We start from the raw sequence: 17,380 nt of genomic DNA, 5'->3' as shown, positions 1-17,380 counted from the left end.
ATATATCAGTTATTAACGTATTGTTCCTTTAACTAACTTATCCATAGTCACATCAGAATTATTTTGCGACCTCCATTTCATCTTCATTTAAGCTAACATTATTTTCTCCCTGCCTTCTATCTCTAATTATTTTTACCATGTTTCTCTTCTTCATATTCACAATCAGTTTTCTCGTAGTACACAATCTTCCAAACTTAGTCAATAATAATTGTATAATTGAACAAGTTAAGATTGACTTTCCTTTATTTTATCCACAGGAAAACAGGTTAGGGTGACTATAAAGTAATTGGCAAGTGGTCTGATTGGTTCAGGGGAAACTGCAGTTATTCCACCACGCTCCGTTCACCAAGTAGACAATATTCCCTAGATCGGATATTTGCCGGTTACTTGTGTGATTTTCCGAATTTTATATTTTCAAATGGAGTAAACAATGAAGAACAGCCAAAAGGGAAGTTCCATACAACAACGGGTAGTCATCACCATTAAAGGCTCAAGTAGTCTTTTCTAAGTTAATCGCTTTTTTTCTGGCCTCCAAAATTCGATTGGTAGTTAAAGCATCACTCTATACATAGTTACCTCTAACATTATGCAGAAAAAGAAAAGAAAATAAACGCTTTGTTTAATTTTGTATCGCGGAAAAAAAGAAGAGAAAGGAGCCAAACATAGCAAGCCTTACAGTAAGTCTTCAACTAGTCAATCAGTATCGAGCTGCTCGTTCTCAAGCTGCAGGTCACCATCAGACCACAAGAAAATCCACGTTTTCAGCGAGGCGGACCACAGGTTCTTATGCAAAGAATCTAAAGCGAGGGAACTTCTGAGTTGTTGTTATTTCTATGCATTTCTGTGCTTCAACAGCTAAGGTCTTCTAGCACTTACTCTATCTAAGTCGGTTAGTCCAAACAAGAACAACTGTCAAAAATACGGGAAATGAAATTCTTTCGATTTTTCTTTTTGAAAAAAATTTGGTAGCTTCTCAGATCAGGTTACTGAAGACTTCTGGTAATGAGAGACCTTTGTGTTGATAATATAACACACACACACACACACTTACTTACTTGATGATTTCATCTCATATTTGACGGTAGTTGTGATATGTAATGCCCCGTTTGTGAAATTGCTCAATTCGTGAAAGGGTTCTTAACCTTATCTAAACTAACCTAATCTAGGTTAGATAGTGTAGACTAATTTAGGTCTAGCTGGGTTGCATTAAGTTAGGATGAGTTGAGTTCGTTTAGGTTAGTTTAGGAGTCCATTTCACGAACTGGTCACAATGACTGTCCGGTTTTTGAACTGGGTAGTTTATTACACACACACACACACACACACACACACACATATATATATATATATATATATATATATATATATATATATATATATATATATATATATATATATATATATATATATATATATATATATATATATATATATATATATATATATATATATATATATATATATATATATATATATATATGTGTGTGTGGTTTGTTTCGTCAATAAAAGTTTTCAATGTGTCTTTTAACAATATCCTACCTAACATCCCTTGGATTTATACATAATTATATGAAAAATTATTTTTTTTCTGGTTATTTAATATTTGTATTTATGTTAACATTTAACATAAATATGGCTGAAGTAAAACTTAATTGTAGGGGATATTATTCCGGCTTTTATTACTTCATAACTATATACGATTAATATTAGTTTATACAATTTCTGGACAATATTATCCAAACTTTGTGTAAAATACGTACAGTATTTCTCTATTATTTGGGAATTTTAAACTCATTTATATTCAGCTTCTCAAGGTAAGTATTTCATCATAATCGAGGTAATGTGTTAAGGTGATGATAACGTTAGTGTCGGGTACTAAGAGTTATGTCATGAATGAGTCCAACAATGACATGACGAGGCTAATAATGATGTATTCGACGATGACGTGAATAATTTTACACATGCGTGAGGTAATGACGTGACGCAGATATCCATATTGGAATAAGACTTAAGTAAGCAGATCAATTAGTAATGCCGTAGTGAAGTGATTATGGTAGTATTGAGATGATGATGCAGGCGAGATGCAGCTAGAAGAGTCACGAGTAATAACATGATAGACATGATGCTAAAATGAGGTATAATTCAAAAGACGTGATTAAATGAGTAGGTTGAGGTCTTGACGTGATAGTGAAATAACAAGTGATCTCGGGCACCTTCGTGCCCAGTGAAAGTTTGAACGCTTGTGCTTGGCTAGCGTACAGCGAATGAGGGTGCGCCAAGTCCGTAGACTTGCATGGTTAATTAGGGTGCGCCAAGTTCGTAGATCTTGCATCGTTTTCCATCGTAAATAAAATTTTTAATTAATGCCTTCCTAAAGAAACCATCGACAAGGGACCAAGTTTGTTCCACTCTACGATTTTTCCACCAAGTTTGATGAAAAACGATTGTGCCGTTTCCGCTGCCCAGAACACACACACACACACACACACAGCTAGTCCCACAGTATATTAGATGACGTGATGTGAGAACTTCATGTGGCGATATAGTAAAAGTGGGTCATAGTTGGGCTAATTTTTTTAACTATGTGTGTGTGTGTGTGTGTGTGTGTGTGTGTGTGTGTGTGTGTGTGTGTGTGTGTGTGTGGTGTGTGTGTGTGTGTGTGTGTGTGTGTGTGTGTGAGTGAGTGAGTGAGTGAGTGTGTGTGTGTTTGTGGGTGTGTGAACCTAAAAATCCCTGTCACGCCATCTTTGTTTCCTGAACTAGGGTACAAAAAGTCAGGTGAGATCAAGTATCATACTGTTTTCCCAAAGTATCAACCTCTGAACCTCTGACATGACTCTTATAAGTGTTGACGTGACCTTCCTAACTGAGGTGACCTGAATAATATTTTAATACGAGTGAGATAATTATTTTTGACAATGTTTGTTACATAATCGTTTTGACAGCACGAGTACTACTGTTGACATAGTATGACGTCAGCATGTATGTAATTATGACGTGAATTACATTGTTTGCAAAATTTAATAAAATCCCATACAAACATATAACATTATGTTTTTGTTTACGCCGGATGTTAAGAACTATGTCAAGGTAATAATGTTTTAAAGTTTGTAAGTGTATATGGCATAAAGATGAAGTGTGTATACAAAAAGTGAGCATACAATTCTACACTTTCAGTACATACAGCTAGAATACTTTAACAATTATGCAGTTTATATAATAAGAAATAACAAAAATGTCCATTTACCAAACAATACCTTACTTGTGAGTGTGTGTGTGTGTGCGTGCGCGCGCGTGTATGTGTGTTGCTAGAACATGATCAATAGTTTATTACAACCTCCCAGATGTAGTAAAGTAACTACTACTACTGCTGTTAAGTTATGATGGTGGTGGTGGTGTTAAGTTGTGGTGGTAGTGTTGTTAAGTTCTGAAAGTGGTGGTGGTGGTGTAAATAACTGGTGGTGGTGGTGATATTGGTGTAAAGTTATGATTATGGTGGTGGTGGTGTTAGGTTTTGATGGTGGTGGTGGTGGTAGTGGTGTTAGGTTATGATGGTGGTAGTGGTGGTGGTGTTAGGTTATGATGGTGGTGGTGGTGGTGTTAGGTTATGATGGTGATGGTGGTGTTAGTTATGATGGTGGTGGTGGTGTTAGGTTATGATGGTGGTGGTAGTGTTAGGGTTATGATGGTGGTGGTGGTGGTGGTGGTGGTGTTAGGTTATGATGGTGGTGGTGGCGTTAGGTTGTGGTGGTGATGGTGGTGTTAGGTTATGATGGTGGGGGTGGTGTTAGGTTAGTGATGGTGGTGGTGGTGTTGGGTTATGATGGTGGTGGTAGTGTTAGGGTTATGATGGTGGTGGTGGTGGTGGTGGTGTTAAGGGGATGGGTGGTGTGTTGGTTATGGTGGTGATGGTGGTGTTAGGTTGTGATGGTGGTGGTGGTGTTAGGTTATGATGGTGGTGGTAGTGTAGTTATGATGGTGGTGGTGGTGGTGGTGTTGGGTTATGATGGTGGTGGTGGTGGTTGTTGGGGGTTGTGGTGGGTGTTGGTATGTTATGATGGTGGTGGTGGTGTTAGGGTTGGGATGGTGGTGGTGGTGGTGTGTTGGGTTATGATGGTGTGTGTTGGGTTATGATGGTGGGAGTGTTAGGTTATGATGGTGGTGGTGTTAGGTTATATGGGGTGGTGGTGTTAGGTTTGGGATGGTGGTGTGGTGGTGTTAGGTTATGATGGTGGTGGTGGTGGTGGTGTTGGTGATGGTGGTGTGGTGGGGTGTTAGGTTATGATGGTGGTGGTGGTGTTAGGTTATGATGGTGGTGGTGGTGGTGGTGTTAGGTTATGATGGTGGTGGTGGTGTGTTGGGTTTGGTATGGTGGTGGTGGTGGTGTTGTATGATGGTGGTGTATGATGGTGGTGGTGGTGGTGGTGGTGTTAGGTTGGTGATGGTGGTGGTGGTGTTAGGTTGGGATGGTGGTGGTGGGTGGTGGTGGTGGTGTGGTTATGATGGTGGTGGTGGTGGTGGTGGTGTTAGGTTATTGGTGGGTGGTGGTGTGGTTATGATGGTGGTGGTGGTGGTTATGATGGTGGTGGTGGTGGTGGTGTTGTGTTATGATGGTGGTGGTGGTGGTGTTGGTTGGTTAGGGTTATTTGGTGGTGGTGGTGGTGTTAGGTTATGATGGTGGTGGTGGGTGTTAGGTTGGGGATGTGTTGGGTTATGATGGTGGTGGTGGTGGTGGTGTTGGGTTATGATGGTGGTGGTGGTGTTAGGTTATGATGGTGGTGGTGGTGTTAGGTTGGTGATGGTGGTGGTGGTGGTGGTGTTAGGTTATGATGGTGGTGGTGGTGATAGGTTATGATGGTGGTGGTGGTGGTGTTAGGTTATGATGGTGGTGGTGGTGGTGTTGGTTGATGGTGGTGGTGGTTAGGTTGGGATGGGTGGTGGTGTGGATGATGGGTGGTGGTGTTAGGTTATGATGGTGGTGGTGGTGATAGGTTATGATGGTGGTGGTAAGGTGTTGAGGCGATGGTGGGTGGTGTGTTAGGTTATGATGGTGGTGGTGGTGGTGGTTATGAGGGTGATGGTGGTGGTGTTAGGTTATGATGGTGGTGTGTGGTGGTGTTAGGTTATGATGTGGTGGTAGTGTTAGGTTATGATGGTGGTGGTGGTGGTGTTAGGTTTATGGGGTGGTGGTGTTAGGTTATGATGGTGGTGGTGGTGAGGTATGATGGTGGTGGTGGTGGTGTTAGGTTATGATGGTGGTGGTGGTGGTGGTGTTAGGTTATGATGGTGGTGGTGGTGGGTTAGGGTTATGATGGTGGTGGTGGTGGTGTTAGGTTGTGATGGTGGTGGTGGTGGTGTTAGTTATGATGGTGGTGGTGGTGGTGGTGGGTTGGTGATGGTGGTGGTGGTGGTGTTAGTTATGATGGTGGTGGTGGTGGTGGTGGGTGATGGTGGTGGTGGTGGTGGTAGTTATGATGGTGGTGGTGGTGGGGTGGTGTTGGGTTATGATGGTGGTGGTGGTGGTGTTAGGTTATGGTGGTGATGGTGGTGTTAGGTTATGATGGTGGTGGTGGTGTTAGGTTATGATGGTGGTGGTATTAGGTTATGATGGTGTGGTGGTGGTGGTGTTAGGTTGGGTGATGAGTGGTGGTGGTGGTGGTGTTAGGGTTATGATGGTGGTGGTGGTGATGTTATGGTGGTGGTGGTGGTGGTGGTGGGTTATATGGTGGTGGTAGTGTTAGGTTGTGATGGTGGTGGTGGTGGTGGTGTTAGGTTATGATGGTGGTGGTGGTGGTGTTAGGTTATGATGGTGATGGTGGTAGTGTTAGGGTTATGATGGTGGTGGTGGTGTTAGGTTATGATGGTGGTGGTGGTGGTGGTGTTGGGTTATGATGGTGGTGGTGGTGGTGGGTGTTGGGTTATGATGGTGGTGGTGGTGGTGGTGTTGGTTATGATGGTGGTGGTGGTGGTGTTGGGTTATGATGGTGGTGGTGGTGGTGTTAGGTTATGATGGTGGTAGTGGTGGTGGTGTTAGGTTATGATGGTGGTGGGTGGTGGTGTTGGGTTATGATGGTGGTGGTGGTGGTGGTGTTGGGTTATGATGGTGGTGGTAGTGTTAGGTTATGATGGTGGTGGTGGTGGGGTTAGGTTATGATGGTGGTGGTGGTGTTGGGTTATGATGGTGGTGGTAGTGTTAGGTTATGATGGTGGTGGTGGTGGTGATGGTGTTGGGTTATGATGATGGTGGTGGTGGTGGTGTTAGGTTATGATGGTGGTGGTGGTGGTGGTGTTGGGTTATGATGGTGGTGGTGGTGTTGGGTTATGATGGTGGTGGTGGTGGTGGTGTTGGGTTGTGATGGTGGTGGTGGTGTTGGGTTATGATGGTGGTGGTGGTAGTGTTGGGTTATGATGGTGGTGGTGGTGGTGTTGGGTTATGATGGTGGTGGTGGTGGCGGTGTTGGGTTATGAGTGGTGGTGTGTGTTGGGTTATGATGGGTGGTGGTGGTGGTGGTGGTGTTAGGTTATGATGGTGGTGGTGGTGGTGGTGTTAGGTTATGATGGTGGTGGTGGTGGTGGTGTGTTGGGTTATGATGGTGGTGGTGGTGATGGGTTATGATGGTGGTGGTGGTGGTGTTGGGTTATGATGGTGGTGGTGGTGGTGTTAGGTTATGATGGTGGTGGTGGTGGTGTTGGTGTTGGGTTGATGGTGGTGGTGGTGTTGGGTTATGATGGTGGTGGTGGTGGTGGTGTTGGGTTATGATGGTGGTGGTGGTGATGGTTGTGATGGTGGTGGTGGTGGTGTTGGGTTATGATGGTGGTGGTGGTGGTGAGGTTATGATGGTGGTGGTGGTGGTGGTGTTAGGTTATGATGGTGGTGGTGGTGTTGGGTTATGATGGTGGTGGTGGTGGTGTTGGGTTATGATGGTGGTGGTGGTGATGGGTTATGATGGTGGTGGTGAGGTGGTGTTGGGTTATGATGGTGGTGGTGGTGGTGTTGGGTTATGATGTGGTGGTGGTGGTGGTGTTGGGTTATGATGGTGGTGGTGGTGGTGTTGGGTTATGATGGTGGTGGTGGTGGTGGTGGTGTTAGGTTATGATGGTGGTGGTGGTGGTGTTGGGTTATGATGGTGGGTGGTGGTGGTGATGGGTTATGATGGTGGTGGTGGTGGTGTTGGGTTATGATGGTGGTGGTGGTGGTGTTGGGTTATGATGGTGGTGGTGGTGTTGGGTTATGATGGTGGTGGTGGTGGTGTTAGGTTATGATGGTGGTGGTGTTGATGGGTTGTGATGGTGGTGGTGGTGGGGTGTTGGGTTATGATGGTGGTGGTGGTGGTGTTGGGTTATGATGGTGGTGGTGGTGGTGTTAGGTTATGATGGTGGTGGTGGTGGTGTTGGGTTATGATGGTGGTGGTGGTGGTGGTGTTGGGTTATGATGGTGGTGGTGGTGGTGGTGATGGGTTATGATGGTGGTGGTGGTGGTTTGTTGGGGTTATAGTGGTGGCGGTGGTGTTGGGTTATGATGGTGTGGTGGTGGTGGTGGTTGTTGGGTTATGATGGTGGTGGTGGTGGTGTTAGGTTATGATGGTGGTGGTGGTGTTGGGTTATGATGGGTGATGGTGGTGGTGGTGGTGTTGGGTTATGATGTGGTGGTGGTGGTGGTTTTGGGTTATGATGGTGGTGGTGGTGTTAGGTTATGATGGTGATGGTGGTGGTGGTGGTTGTTAGGTTATGATGGTGGTGGTGGTGGTTGTTGGGTTATGATGGTGGCGGTGGTGTTAGGTTATGGTGGTTGTGGTGGTGGTGGTAGGTTATGGTGGTGGTGGTGGTGGTGATGGGTTATGATGGTGGTGGTGGTGTTAGGTTATGGTGGTGGTGGTGGTGGTGTTAGGTTATGATGGTGGTGGTGGTGGTGGTGTTAGGTTATGGTGGTGGTGGTGTGGTTTGATGGTGGTGGTGGTGATGGGTTATGATGGTGGTGGTGGTGGTGTTAGGTTATGATGGTGGTGGTGGTGGTGGTGGAGTTACGTCATTATGTCGAAAAGAATGATGAGTTTTCTTTATTTTCTCTATTTTGTGAGATTTATTAAATTATTTTTATTTACTGTGTAAGTGCCATCCATCCGTCACGCTGGGTGCTGTCATTCTGCCTAAGCTGACCACCAGACTCCCCTGAGACTAACCGTAAAGGCCATACATGAGGGACAGGAGGAGAGTACAGTAGTTTATATGCGCATCAGGGACTTCTTTTTTTTTATTGTTTTTATTCATACAACCTCACCAAGTTCATGAAGGTATAAAACGCTAAAAAATAAGTTATCCTCTGGTTACAGCTGTACTTTTTTGTTTTGACACGGAAGACGGAATGTAATTTTTTGTCACGTGATTTTCATTTTCAGTTGTTTTGGTTTTTGATCATTCTCTCCAGGCAGTGGTGGAGGTCGTCAAGCTATAACCGTGAACATAGCACCACACTCCTATACTGATGTTATTCCTTTACCATACAGGTGGAGGCGATAGACCCGGACACAGTGGATTCGTCAGGTCTCGTGTATAGTGTTGGGGGCGATGGTGTGGACGGTCACTCCCCCGCCCACGCCTACTTCACCATTAACCCTCACACCGGTCATCTCCTGCAGCTAAGGGTGAGTCTTAACTATCCTTCCCCCTGTACTGTCCACCCCCTTGTTCTTCCGCCTGACCTCCCCACTATAGTACTGCCTGACCTCCCTACTATAGTACTGCCTGACGCCTCCCCACTATAGTACTGCTGACCTCCCCACTATAGTACTGCCTGACCTCCCCACTATAGTACTGCCTGACCTCCCCACTATAGTACTGCCTGACCTCCCACTATAGTACTGCCTGAACTCCCCACTATAGTACTGCCTGAACTCCCCACTATATGTACTGCCACCTCCCTACTATAGTACTGCCTGACCTCCCTACTATAGTACTGCTTGCCTCCTACTATAGTGCTGCCTGACCTCCCTACTATAGTACTGCTCTACCTCCCTACTATAGTACTGCTGACCTCCCACTATAGTACTGCACCGATCTCCCTATAGTACTGCCTGACCTCCCCACTGCCTCTCCCACTATAAATGCTACCTCCCACTGACCTCCCCTGTAACTATGGGTCAGTATTACAAACATTTTGAAGAAATATACAATAAACGATTCATGTATTAAGAAGTTTAACAAAATGTTGACCGTTTTTCGTCATTCATAGTTCTCCGTGTAAACAAAATAAAAATAGTAAAATATATCAATAGTTGAATCAGTGAATTGAACACTTTAATGATCTATGACCTTCAATAATGAGACTACACAGATTTTATGTACTTAAGGTGTCGGTTAATACACATGGTCTCGAAAATAATTTGCTATTATTTTCTGGCTCATATATTTTCAAAATCCACACAAGAAGTTTGCAAAATTCTGGAAGTCTTCGGCACATGTACGGGTGTGTGCCGGAGTCTCTTTGTGCTGTATAAAAACGTCTGGAGTCACCCAAATAATTTATTAAAAGTGGCGTCTCGGAGTGAAAAGGTTAACGCCTCTTGGTAATTTATAGCGTGAATTCTTTTAATATCGAGCAATCTACAATTTATTCGATTTCTGTAGATAACCATAGTGTTTTTATGATCAGCAAAATGGAGAGCCAAGATGTGTGGCTGCTGCCTGTGCTTCTGCCTCACCACATAAATCAACTCGCGCGCATCAGTCATCCAGCTCATCATACTTCTTTTCATAAACCCTATACCACCAAAAGTCCTATGGCGACAGGCGAGTGGCGACGGGGACACGTAAATGACTGCCGGGAGTCTCTAGTCACAACTTTGCACATAGACGGCATAGATAAGATGGTCGTTTATTCACTGGGATCTAGGCAGGAGTGCAATCTGGTCCTGTCTGAGCGACTAAGCAGCCTTTTCAGGAGCCACCCTGCTCACCTTCCGTGGTCATTAGTGTGTGGCAGCGTCCAGGTGGCACTCGCGGGACCTACAACAAGTGGCGACGAACTGGCAATAACCCTCGCCTGGTCGTCAACTCCTTTTATCGAGAGTATTCTGCAGTTTGTATAGTAATAAAATTTCGTCCCGATTTCCGGCCTGGTGAGTGGAATGGGAAACACAGATGAGCTTTTCACCAATATTTCATAACCGCTGACTCAATCCTTATGATGGTACCGTGGTCAGTACCGAGGGAAAGATGTGATTTTCTCCTGATGGTGAACGTGATGTTATGATTTTTGTGGGTGAGGATGGAATGTCTCAGTTTGAGTCATAACACTGTCACCATTTTTGTGGACGTTGTATCGGATGTTCCTAGTCCCCTGGTTAACAAACTAGCACCATCTTTTTAAGTCTAGATGGTGGAAAGGTGAAGTTTTGTTTCTGTCTGGGAATAGACGGGTATTTTTTATGTTCGGTGATATACGGAATTCTTCAAATTTTGTTAACTGTTGGCTTTCAATTTCTGCCGTGATGAATAATTGGAAATCCATGTAGAACTAACAGTGAATCTTTCTTCTGTATGAGAAGGTGTTGCGCCTCTGGAAAATAATGAGTCAATCACCAATCAGTGTGGAGGATTGGGTCCGTTCTGATGCTCTCCATGAATAGTCAATCATTTCAATTTACCATCCTGTTGCTGGCCGTGGACACAAGATACATTGGTAACTGGTAACTGTGTTTTCGTCAACAACAACAACACACAGAATTCTGCTTATATATATATATATATATATATATATATATATATATATATATATATATATATATATATATATATTCAGAAATTCAATGTAATTTCAAACGCCGCGCCTTGGGTGATGCCGAGTTCAAGGTCGTCTGAGGGAAGACCGCGCTCTCGCACGTAGCGAGAGTTTGTGGAACTAGGCCTATATGATATTAAATGTAATTTGTCGAATTAATAATGATGCTATTCATGAAGTAAGGGACTATTATTGAATTTGAAATTATTATAGACCGTTTATCAGTCTGAGTAATGTTATGGGTGTCCCAAGAAAGTTATTAGTTAGGCGGAAAATATGTCACGTAGGCCTGTGGGGTACGGGTTGTTTGGTTCACACTCAGGATGGGATGGAGAAAGGAAACTCACAATGTGCTCTCTGTATACATGTTGTATTAGATGTACAATGCAGCTTGATGCTGGGAAGTGGCAGCGTGGTTACAAGCGTGATGTAGAGAGAGCTGGTTGGTGAGGATGCTCAGAGGAGGACAGCTTGTGGGTCGCCATGCTCGCCGGCGGGAGCGAGGACCGCCAGGCAGGAGGAGGAGGAGGTGTTGCTTGCTGGTTGGTGTAGGTAGAAAGAGACAGGTCACCACGAGGTCAGGTCTTATATAGCGGAGGTAGGCGTGGCTGGTTGACCTAGATCACGAGGCATACACTGGGGAATTCGCTGGGTCAGCTACTCAGCGACAAACAGCGTTTGTAGGGGAGAAATCCACTACAGGCCTAAGCTAACGCCTTGAGAGGACACGAGGCTGGCTGTTTCTCAGTCACGAGAAAGCGATCGGACAGACAGGATGTCCCTGCTCGTCCGTCCACAAACGGTCACGTGTTCTAGTCACCTGTGTTGCGCTATTGCAGTATAACAAGTAAGTCTCATTCGATCTCAGACGGGGTTTAGATAGGGCAGTGATAAAGTTATTAAGAGCTAACAGTGAGTTAATTTCAGGGTTTCCGTCAGAACCCACTTGACTGCGAGAGATTGACTGCCGTTGATGATTGATGATTGTCGCCGTTGGAACGATCAGTGTAGGCTTGTCACTGGTTAGCTGGGTAGAGAAGGATCTCTTGAGTGAACGAGTGCTCCCGACATCTGGAACCAGCATGAGCATTGGGTGATCAGTTCTTACCACGTGGTTGCACAACACCACGTGTCCTCGGTCAGATAGAAGTATTACCAACTGGCCATAGTCACCTGTTCGCGTTCACTCTTCCGCCATGGACGCACTGAGGTACACTGAGGCTATCTGAGTAAATTAATAGTCACACATGAGACCAGGTCTAGGGGATACCTAGAAACATTTTATTTCCCTTATTACGGGTGTATGTTGAGTGGGGTGGAGCATGGTTCACGGTATTGGTGGACCCAGTAACATCTCAGTAATAATGCCAATATTTTTTGTGTATGAATTAGTACCATTTTTCAGTTACTGATATTATCTTGACGTGTGTAGTAATAGTTCTTAAATGATTTTGATAGTGTTTTTTAATGTTTGTGTTCCTAAGTGGAACCAGAGTGAGACTGTGATTTAATTCCTTTAATGCATGTAATTTTTCTTTATAATTCCGATCTCAGGTATAACCTTTGTTCCCCAGAGTAGTTTTAAGTTAGGTTAGGAGGTGTGCATCTGTTGGGGTAATACAATTTTGTGGAGTGCCCTAAAGGCCTACTCAGGGTGGAGTGAATAAGTTATTTTTTTTATAAAATTTTCTCAGTGCGTGATATAATTTTGTTGAGTGCCCTTAAGGCCTATTCATGGTGGAATTAATAATTTCTTATTTTTATACCACTTCCCATGATGGTGGATATTATTTTGTGAAAACCCTTAAGGCCTGTTTCATGTGTGCAAGCAACACTTCTTACTACTTTAAATTTATTGTTGCCTGAGTTTCTAATAATTTCAATATCATGTATAACTTTTATTCCCCAGAGTAGTGTTTTAAGTTCAGGTTAAGAGTCGCATATTGGTGTACCATTATTTGATTGTGTTTGTAGTGTTGGAGGAATAAGTGTCTAAATTTTACAGTGTGTCTCATTCATCCCAGTCAAGACGCTATCCATCCACGGGTCACGGACAATTTATTTTGTTTAGTAAATTTAAGTGTTCTTGTGCTGGTTCGGATTTTTCTCAAAGGGCGCTTCCATTGCAATTTCATCTAATAATCTTTAATAAACCCCAAGTCAAGTGAGAAATTAAAAGTCCAGTAATTCCCGACCGATTTACAAATATATATATATATATATATATATATATATATATATATATATATATATATATATATATATATATATATATATATATATATATATATATAAGATAAATCTTGATAAAATCACACAGGGAAAAGGGAAGCAACGGAGCACCTTAGCTTTCGTCTTTATTCAAGACATCTTCAGAGGCAATTGAATCACATGAACCGAAAGAGGCATAAGTACACAAAGCAACTTAAGAAAAAGGGCGACGTGACTAGTCAAGTTAAGTCAGGTAAAAAATATGGGACCCACTAATCATCTATCCTACATTTAACTCCAATGCTTTAAAAACATTTTTAAACTTGGGCCACTGACAAATAAATTTGTGTAACTGACCATCACTAAGGTCAGTACAAAACTGATATGTTACACAAATTACACTCGTGTTTTTCTTCTTGTATTTTTTGGTGGACTATGTTTCGTTAAATTGATCCTTTACTGTTAATTCTGTCGTGTTTGTTCACTATTTTCCATTCGTCGTTGTCGTCTTGGTTCTGTCACTACAAGTTTAGTTCACACTTCCTGCTATTAACTGACAATAAAGGAATACCAGGCAACTCTAGCCTTGTCTTCTGTAAAAGTGCAAAATTCTTACCAATGACAAGCTCAAACTACTGGTGTCATGGAAATTAAAAAATATATAAAAAAATAAATCGTTTCTACTATTATCCAAGAGTAATACAGTATATTATTCAGATAATGAATTTTACTTTTAGTTTCCTTGCATGACTAAGTCATTGGTGCTTGCAGCTGCTTTGCTCTTATATTGAATACTTTGTATCTAAATTTTATATCTAAACCTTTGGTTTTGTCTGTAGGTCAACTAGTGTCTTCGTAGCCATGTTAACTATTTCCCCAAACATCCTGTGCATTACATTCTCTCACTGTATATTACAATGTACTTACAGGCGCTAGATCGTGACCCACCGCTGGGGAGAGAGACATGGAGAGTGAAGGTACAGGTGAGAGATGGACAGCGAGTCTCACCCTCCTTGGCAGCTGTGTCGCGAGCCTCAAGGAGACCTAGAGTCACCCACGCTCAGCACCGCTACTCCCACCATGCTAAAGTGTCTCCAGAGGCTACGTATATTATGCCACAGGAGCCCAGTGTGCCAGTACAGGGTCATTACTTCTTGTCACGGTATCCCCAAGTGCCGGGAGAGAGTCAGCATTTTTTGTCACAAGAACCCAGTGGACTACAAGGTCAGTATTTTCTGTCTCAGGATCTTTTGATGTCAAATGATGACGGATTAGTGAAGAAGAGACGAGATAAAGAAATGAAAGAAGGAAGGCACGGAGCACAGGTACAGCAAAACACAAGAAGAAAAGAAAAACAGGAAAAATACACCAGTACCGAGGACAGAATGATAAATGAGGAAGATGTTATAAACCAGAGGTACAAGAGTGAAAGATCTGGGAAAACAGAAGGGACAAATTTCGCGTCAAAATTTGTAAAAAAGAAAGGAGAATTTATCCAGAAAAAGAGGAGAACTGCAGAGAGGAAGAGGAAGTTACGAGACAAGAATCACCGAAAGACGAAGGAGGAAACGTTAATGGATAAAAAACGGAAGATACAAGGAGGTCGACAATCCAGTGACGTTGTAACAAGGAGACTAGAATTGCACAACTTATCTTCCCGTCCAGGATATCGATCGGAATTTGGAGGTCGTAAAGTTCGCCAAAAGTTGATACCGTTGACCTGGGGCAGTGAAGAAAGGCAGACCAGCCTCCTTGGTGACCAACACTCTGGGCAGACGACCCATATCGTAAATACGTCACTTAAAGCTCGACCCTTGAGACTGAAATATCTCTCGCATAGAAAACATCAGCCAATTGGTGTTCAAAGAAAATTGCTGTCTGTCAGGGGCGTAATGAAATTAAAAGCCCCAAAACGAGATTTAGGAGGCAAAATAAATGTTGGAAGGAAAAAAACACCCAATGTTTATACAGCTGAACGTGCCCGTTATGCCAATGAAACTTTGTCCATTGCTAGACCTCATGAAGCTCCTAAGAATCGTGATATCGGCAAGTCATCACAAAAACGAAACCCCGGTGGTCAAGAAGGTTCTAATGAACCTCTCGAGAACAAACATAGTTACCACTTTTCTGGAGCAAATCCTTCAAGCACGACTGCTTCTAGAACTGAGCGTGACTTAGGGAGCACAGGGACGGAAGGAGGAGGGACAGACAGTAAGGAGAACAGAGGAGCTATTGATAAACGGGAGACGGGCCAGCTGTCAGGAAACCTACCTCATGAGCATCAGATGCCATTGAACTTTCTAGGCATGAACCAGCTGCTACAGGATCGACGCTACGTTAAGAGGTTCGGGGCAGAGGGGGGAGGCTGTGAGGACTATGGAGTGTTTAACATGGGCTGGGAGGAGACCGAGAAGAAAGAGCCGTCGTACATGAGGGAGATGAGGCGTGACCAAGTGCACGTAGCGGAGACGGTGGTGACGGTGGTGGTGAAAGACATCAACGACAACGCCCCCGTGTTCCCCAACGCCACCATCTACGGCGAGGTGCAGGAGAACGGCCCCATCGGTGAGTATTACAATACCTTCACAGGTGCAGGAGAACGGCCTCATCGGTGAGTATTACAATACCTTCACAGGTGGAGGAGAACGGCCTCGTCGGTGAGTATTACAATACCTTCACAGGTGCAGGAGAACGGCCTCATCGATGAGTATTACAATACCTTCACAGGTGCAGGAGAACGGCCTCATCGGTGAGTATTACAATACCTTCACAGGTGCAGGAGAACGGCCCCATCGGTGAGTATTACAATACCTTCACAGGTGGAGGAGAACGGCCTCATCGGTGAGTATTACAATACCTTCACAGGTGGAGGAGAACGGCCTCATCGGTGAGTATTACAATACCTTCACAGGTGCAGGAGAAACGGCCTCATCGGTAGGTATTACAATACCTTCACAGGTGCAGGAGAACAGCCTCATGGTGGTGGCCACGGCCTGCTTCACGGGGGTGCAGAGAGGAGCAGCCCCCCATCGGTGGTATTACAATACCTTCACAGGTGCAGAGGAGCAGCCCCCATCGATAAGTATTACAATACCTTCACAGGTGCAGGAGAATGGCCTCGTCGGTGAGTATTACAATACCTTCACAGGTGCAGGAGAACGGCTCATCGGTGAGCCTGGCTACAACCCTTCCCACAGGTGCAGGAGAACAGCCCCATCGGTGGAATTATTCATACATGTGGTTCATAGGCCTTGAACAATGCCTTTATCTTTTATTTATTGGATATACGCCTCGCCGCACCACTTATATATATATATATATATACCATATATATATATACTTTTCATGTAGCTATTTTATTAATTTCTTAAATATTTCGGGAACAGTTTTTAAATCAAAACTGGGGGCACTACCCCTCCATAAAAGGACATACAACCATAAGGCAATATATATATATATATATATATATATATATATATATATATATATATATATATATATATATATATATATATATAAATAACGCGAATTTGAATATAACAAAAGGGAACTAACTGGGTTTTTTAAAGGTATTATTGAATTAATAAATTAACTTCATGGGAGATCGGCGAGAGTGAACACCGTAACGCAAAACTAGTGGGGTTTAGGTTAGGTTACCATTATGGTGTTTAATCATCAGGTGAAATAAGCGGGGCCTCTTCACGAGATCGTAATTATAAATATATTTCTTCTGTTTTTTTTAGAGCTCTAATTATTGTAGAGCCTTGAACTGTAGCCCCATTATGCGGTTCAGTTCTGGTGCCCCTATTATAGAATGGATATAAATTCACTAGAGTCGGTGCAGCGAAGAATGACAAAAATGATTCCTGGACTTAGAAACCTTCCATATCAGGATAGGTTAAAGAAACTTAACTTGCATTCCCTAGAAAGACGAAGAGTGCGGGGAGATATGATAGAAGTATTTAAGTGGGTGAAAGGAATCAATAAAGGGGATATAGATAAAGTTCTTATAATATCCGAGCAGGATAGGACTCGGAGCAACGGATTCAAGTTGGATAAGTTTAGGTTTAGGAGGGAGATAGGAAGAAACTGGTTCACAAATAGGGTGGTGGACGAGTGGAACAAGCTTAGCAACTTTGTAGTAAGTGCGGGAACTCTGGAAAGTTTCAAAATGAGGCTAGATAGATTCATGGATGATAGAGAGTGGTAGTAACTCTCGACAGGAGCTGCCATGCGCAGGCCAACCGGCCTATTGCAGACTCCTTATTTTCTTATGTTCTTATTAGCACGTGTCTTATTTCCGTTTACCCATAAACAATTCCAATACAGTATAATAAATTATAAATACAAATTTATATTGAGTAAAACCCAGCTGCCTCTTGGCAAGTTAAA

General features: G+C 43.3%; 1 protein-coding gene across 1 annotated transcript in view; it reads left to right on the top strand.

Moving 5' to 3' along the window:
• LOC121854466 overlaps positions 1-17,380 on the top strand; it is a 150,312-nt gene that overhangs the window by 62,493 nt on the left and 70,439 nt on the right. The window contains exons 5-6 of the mRNA XM_042349142.1: positions 8,505-8,642; positions 13,918-15,553. Coding sequence (XP_042205076.1) covers positions 8,505-8,642; positions 13,918-15,553 — 1,774 coding nt within the window. The remainder of the gene's footprint in view (positions 1-8,504; positions 8,643-13,917; positions 15,554-17,380) is intronic.

Source organism: Homarus americanus, unplaced genomic scaffold (assembly GCF_018991925.1).
Source record: "Homarus americanus isolate GMGI-L3 unplaced genomic scaffold, GMGI_Hamer_2.0 scaffold53225, whole genome shotgun sequence".
Classification (NCBI taxonomy): Eukaryota; Metazoa; Arthropoda; class Malacostraca; order Decapoda; family Nephropidae; genus Homarus; species Homarus americanus.
Note: the sequence above shows the minus strand (reverse complement) of the source record. Positions and strands in the feature narration are given on the sequence as shown.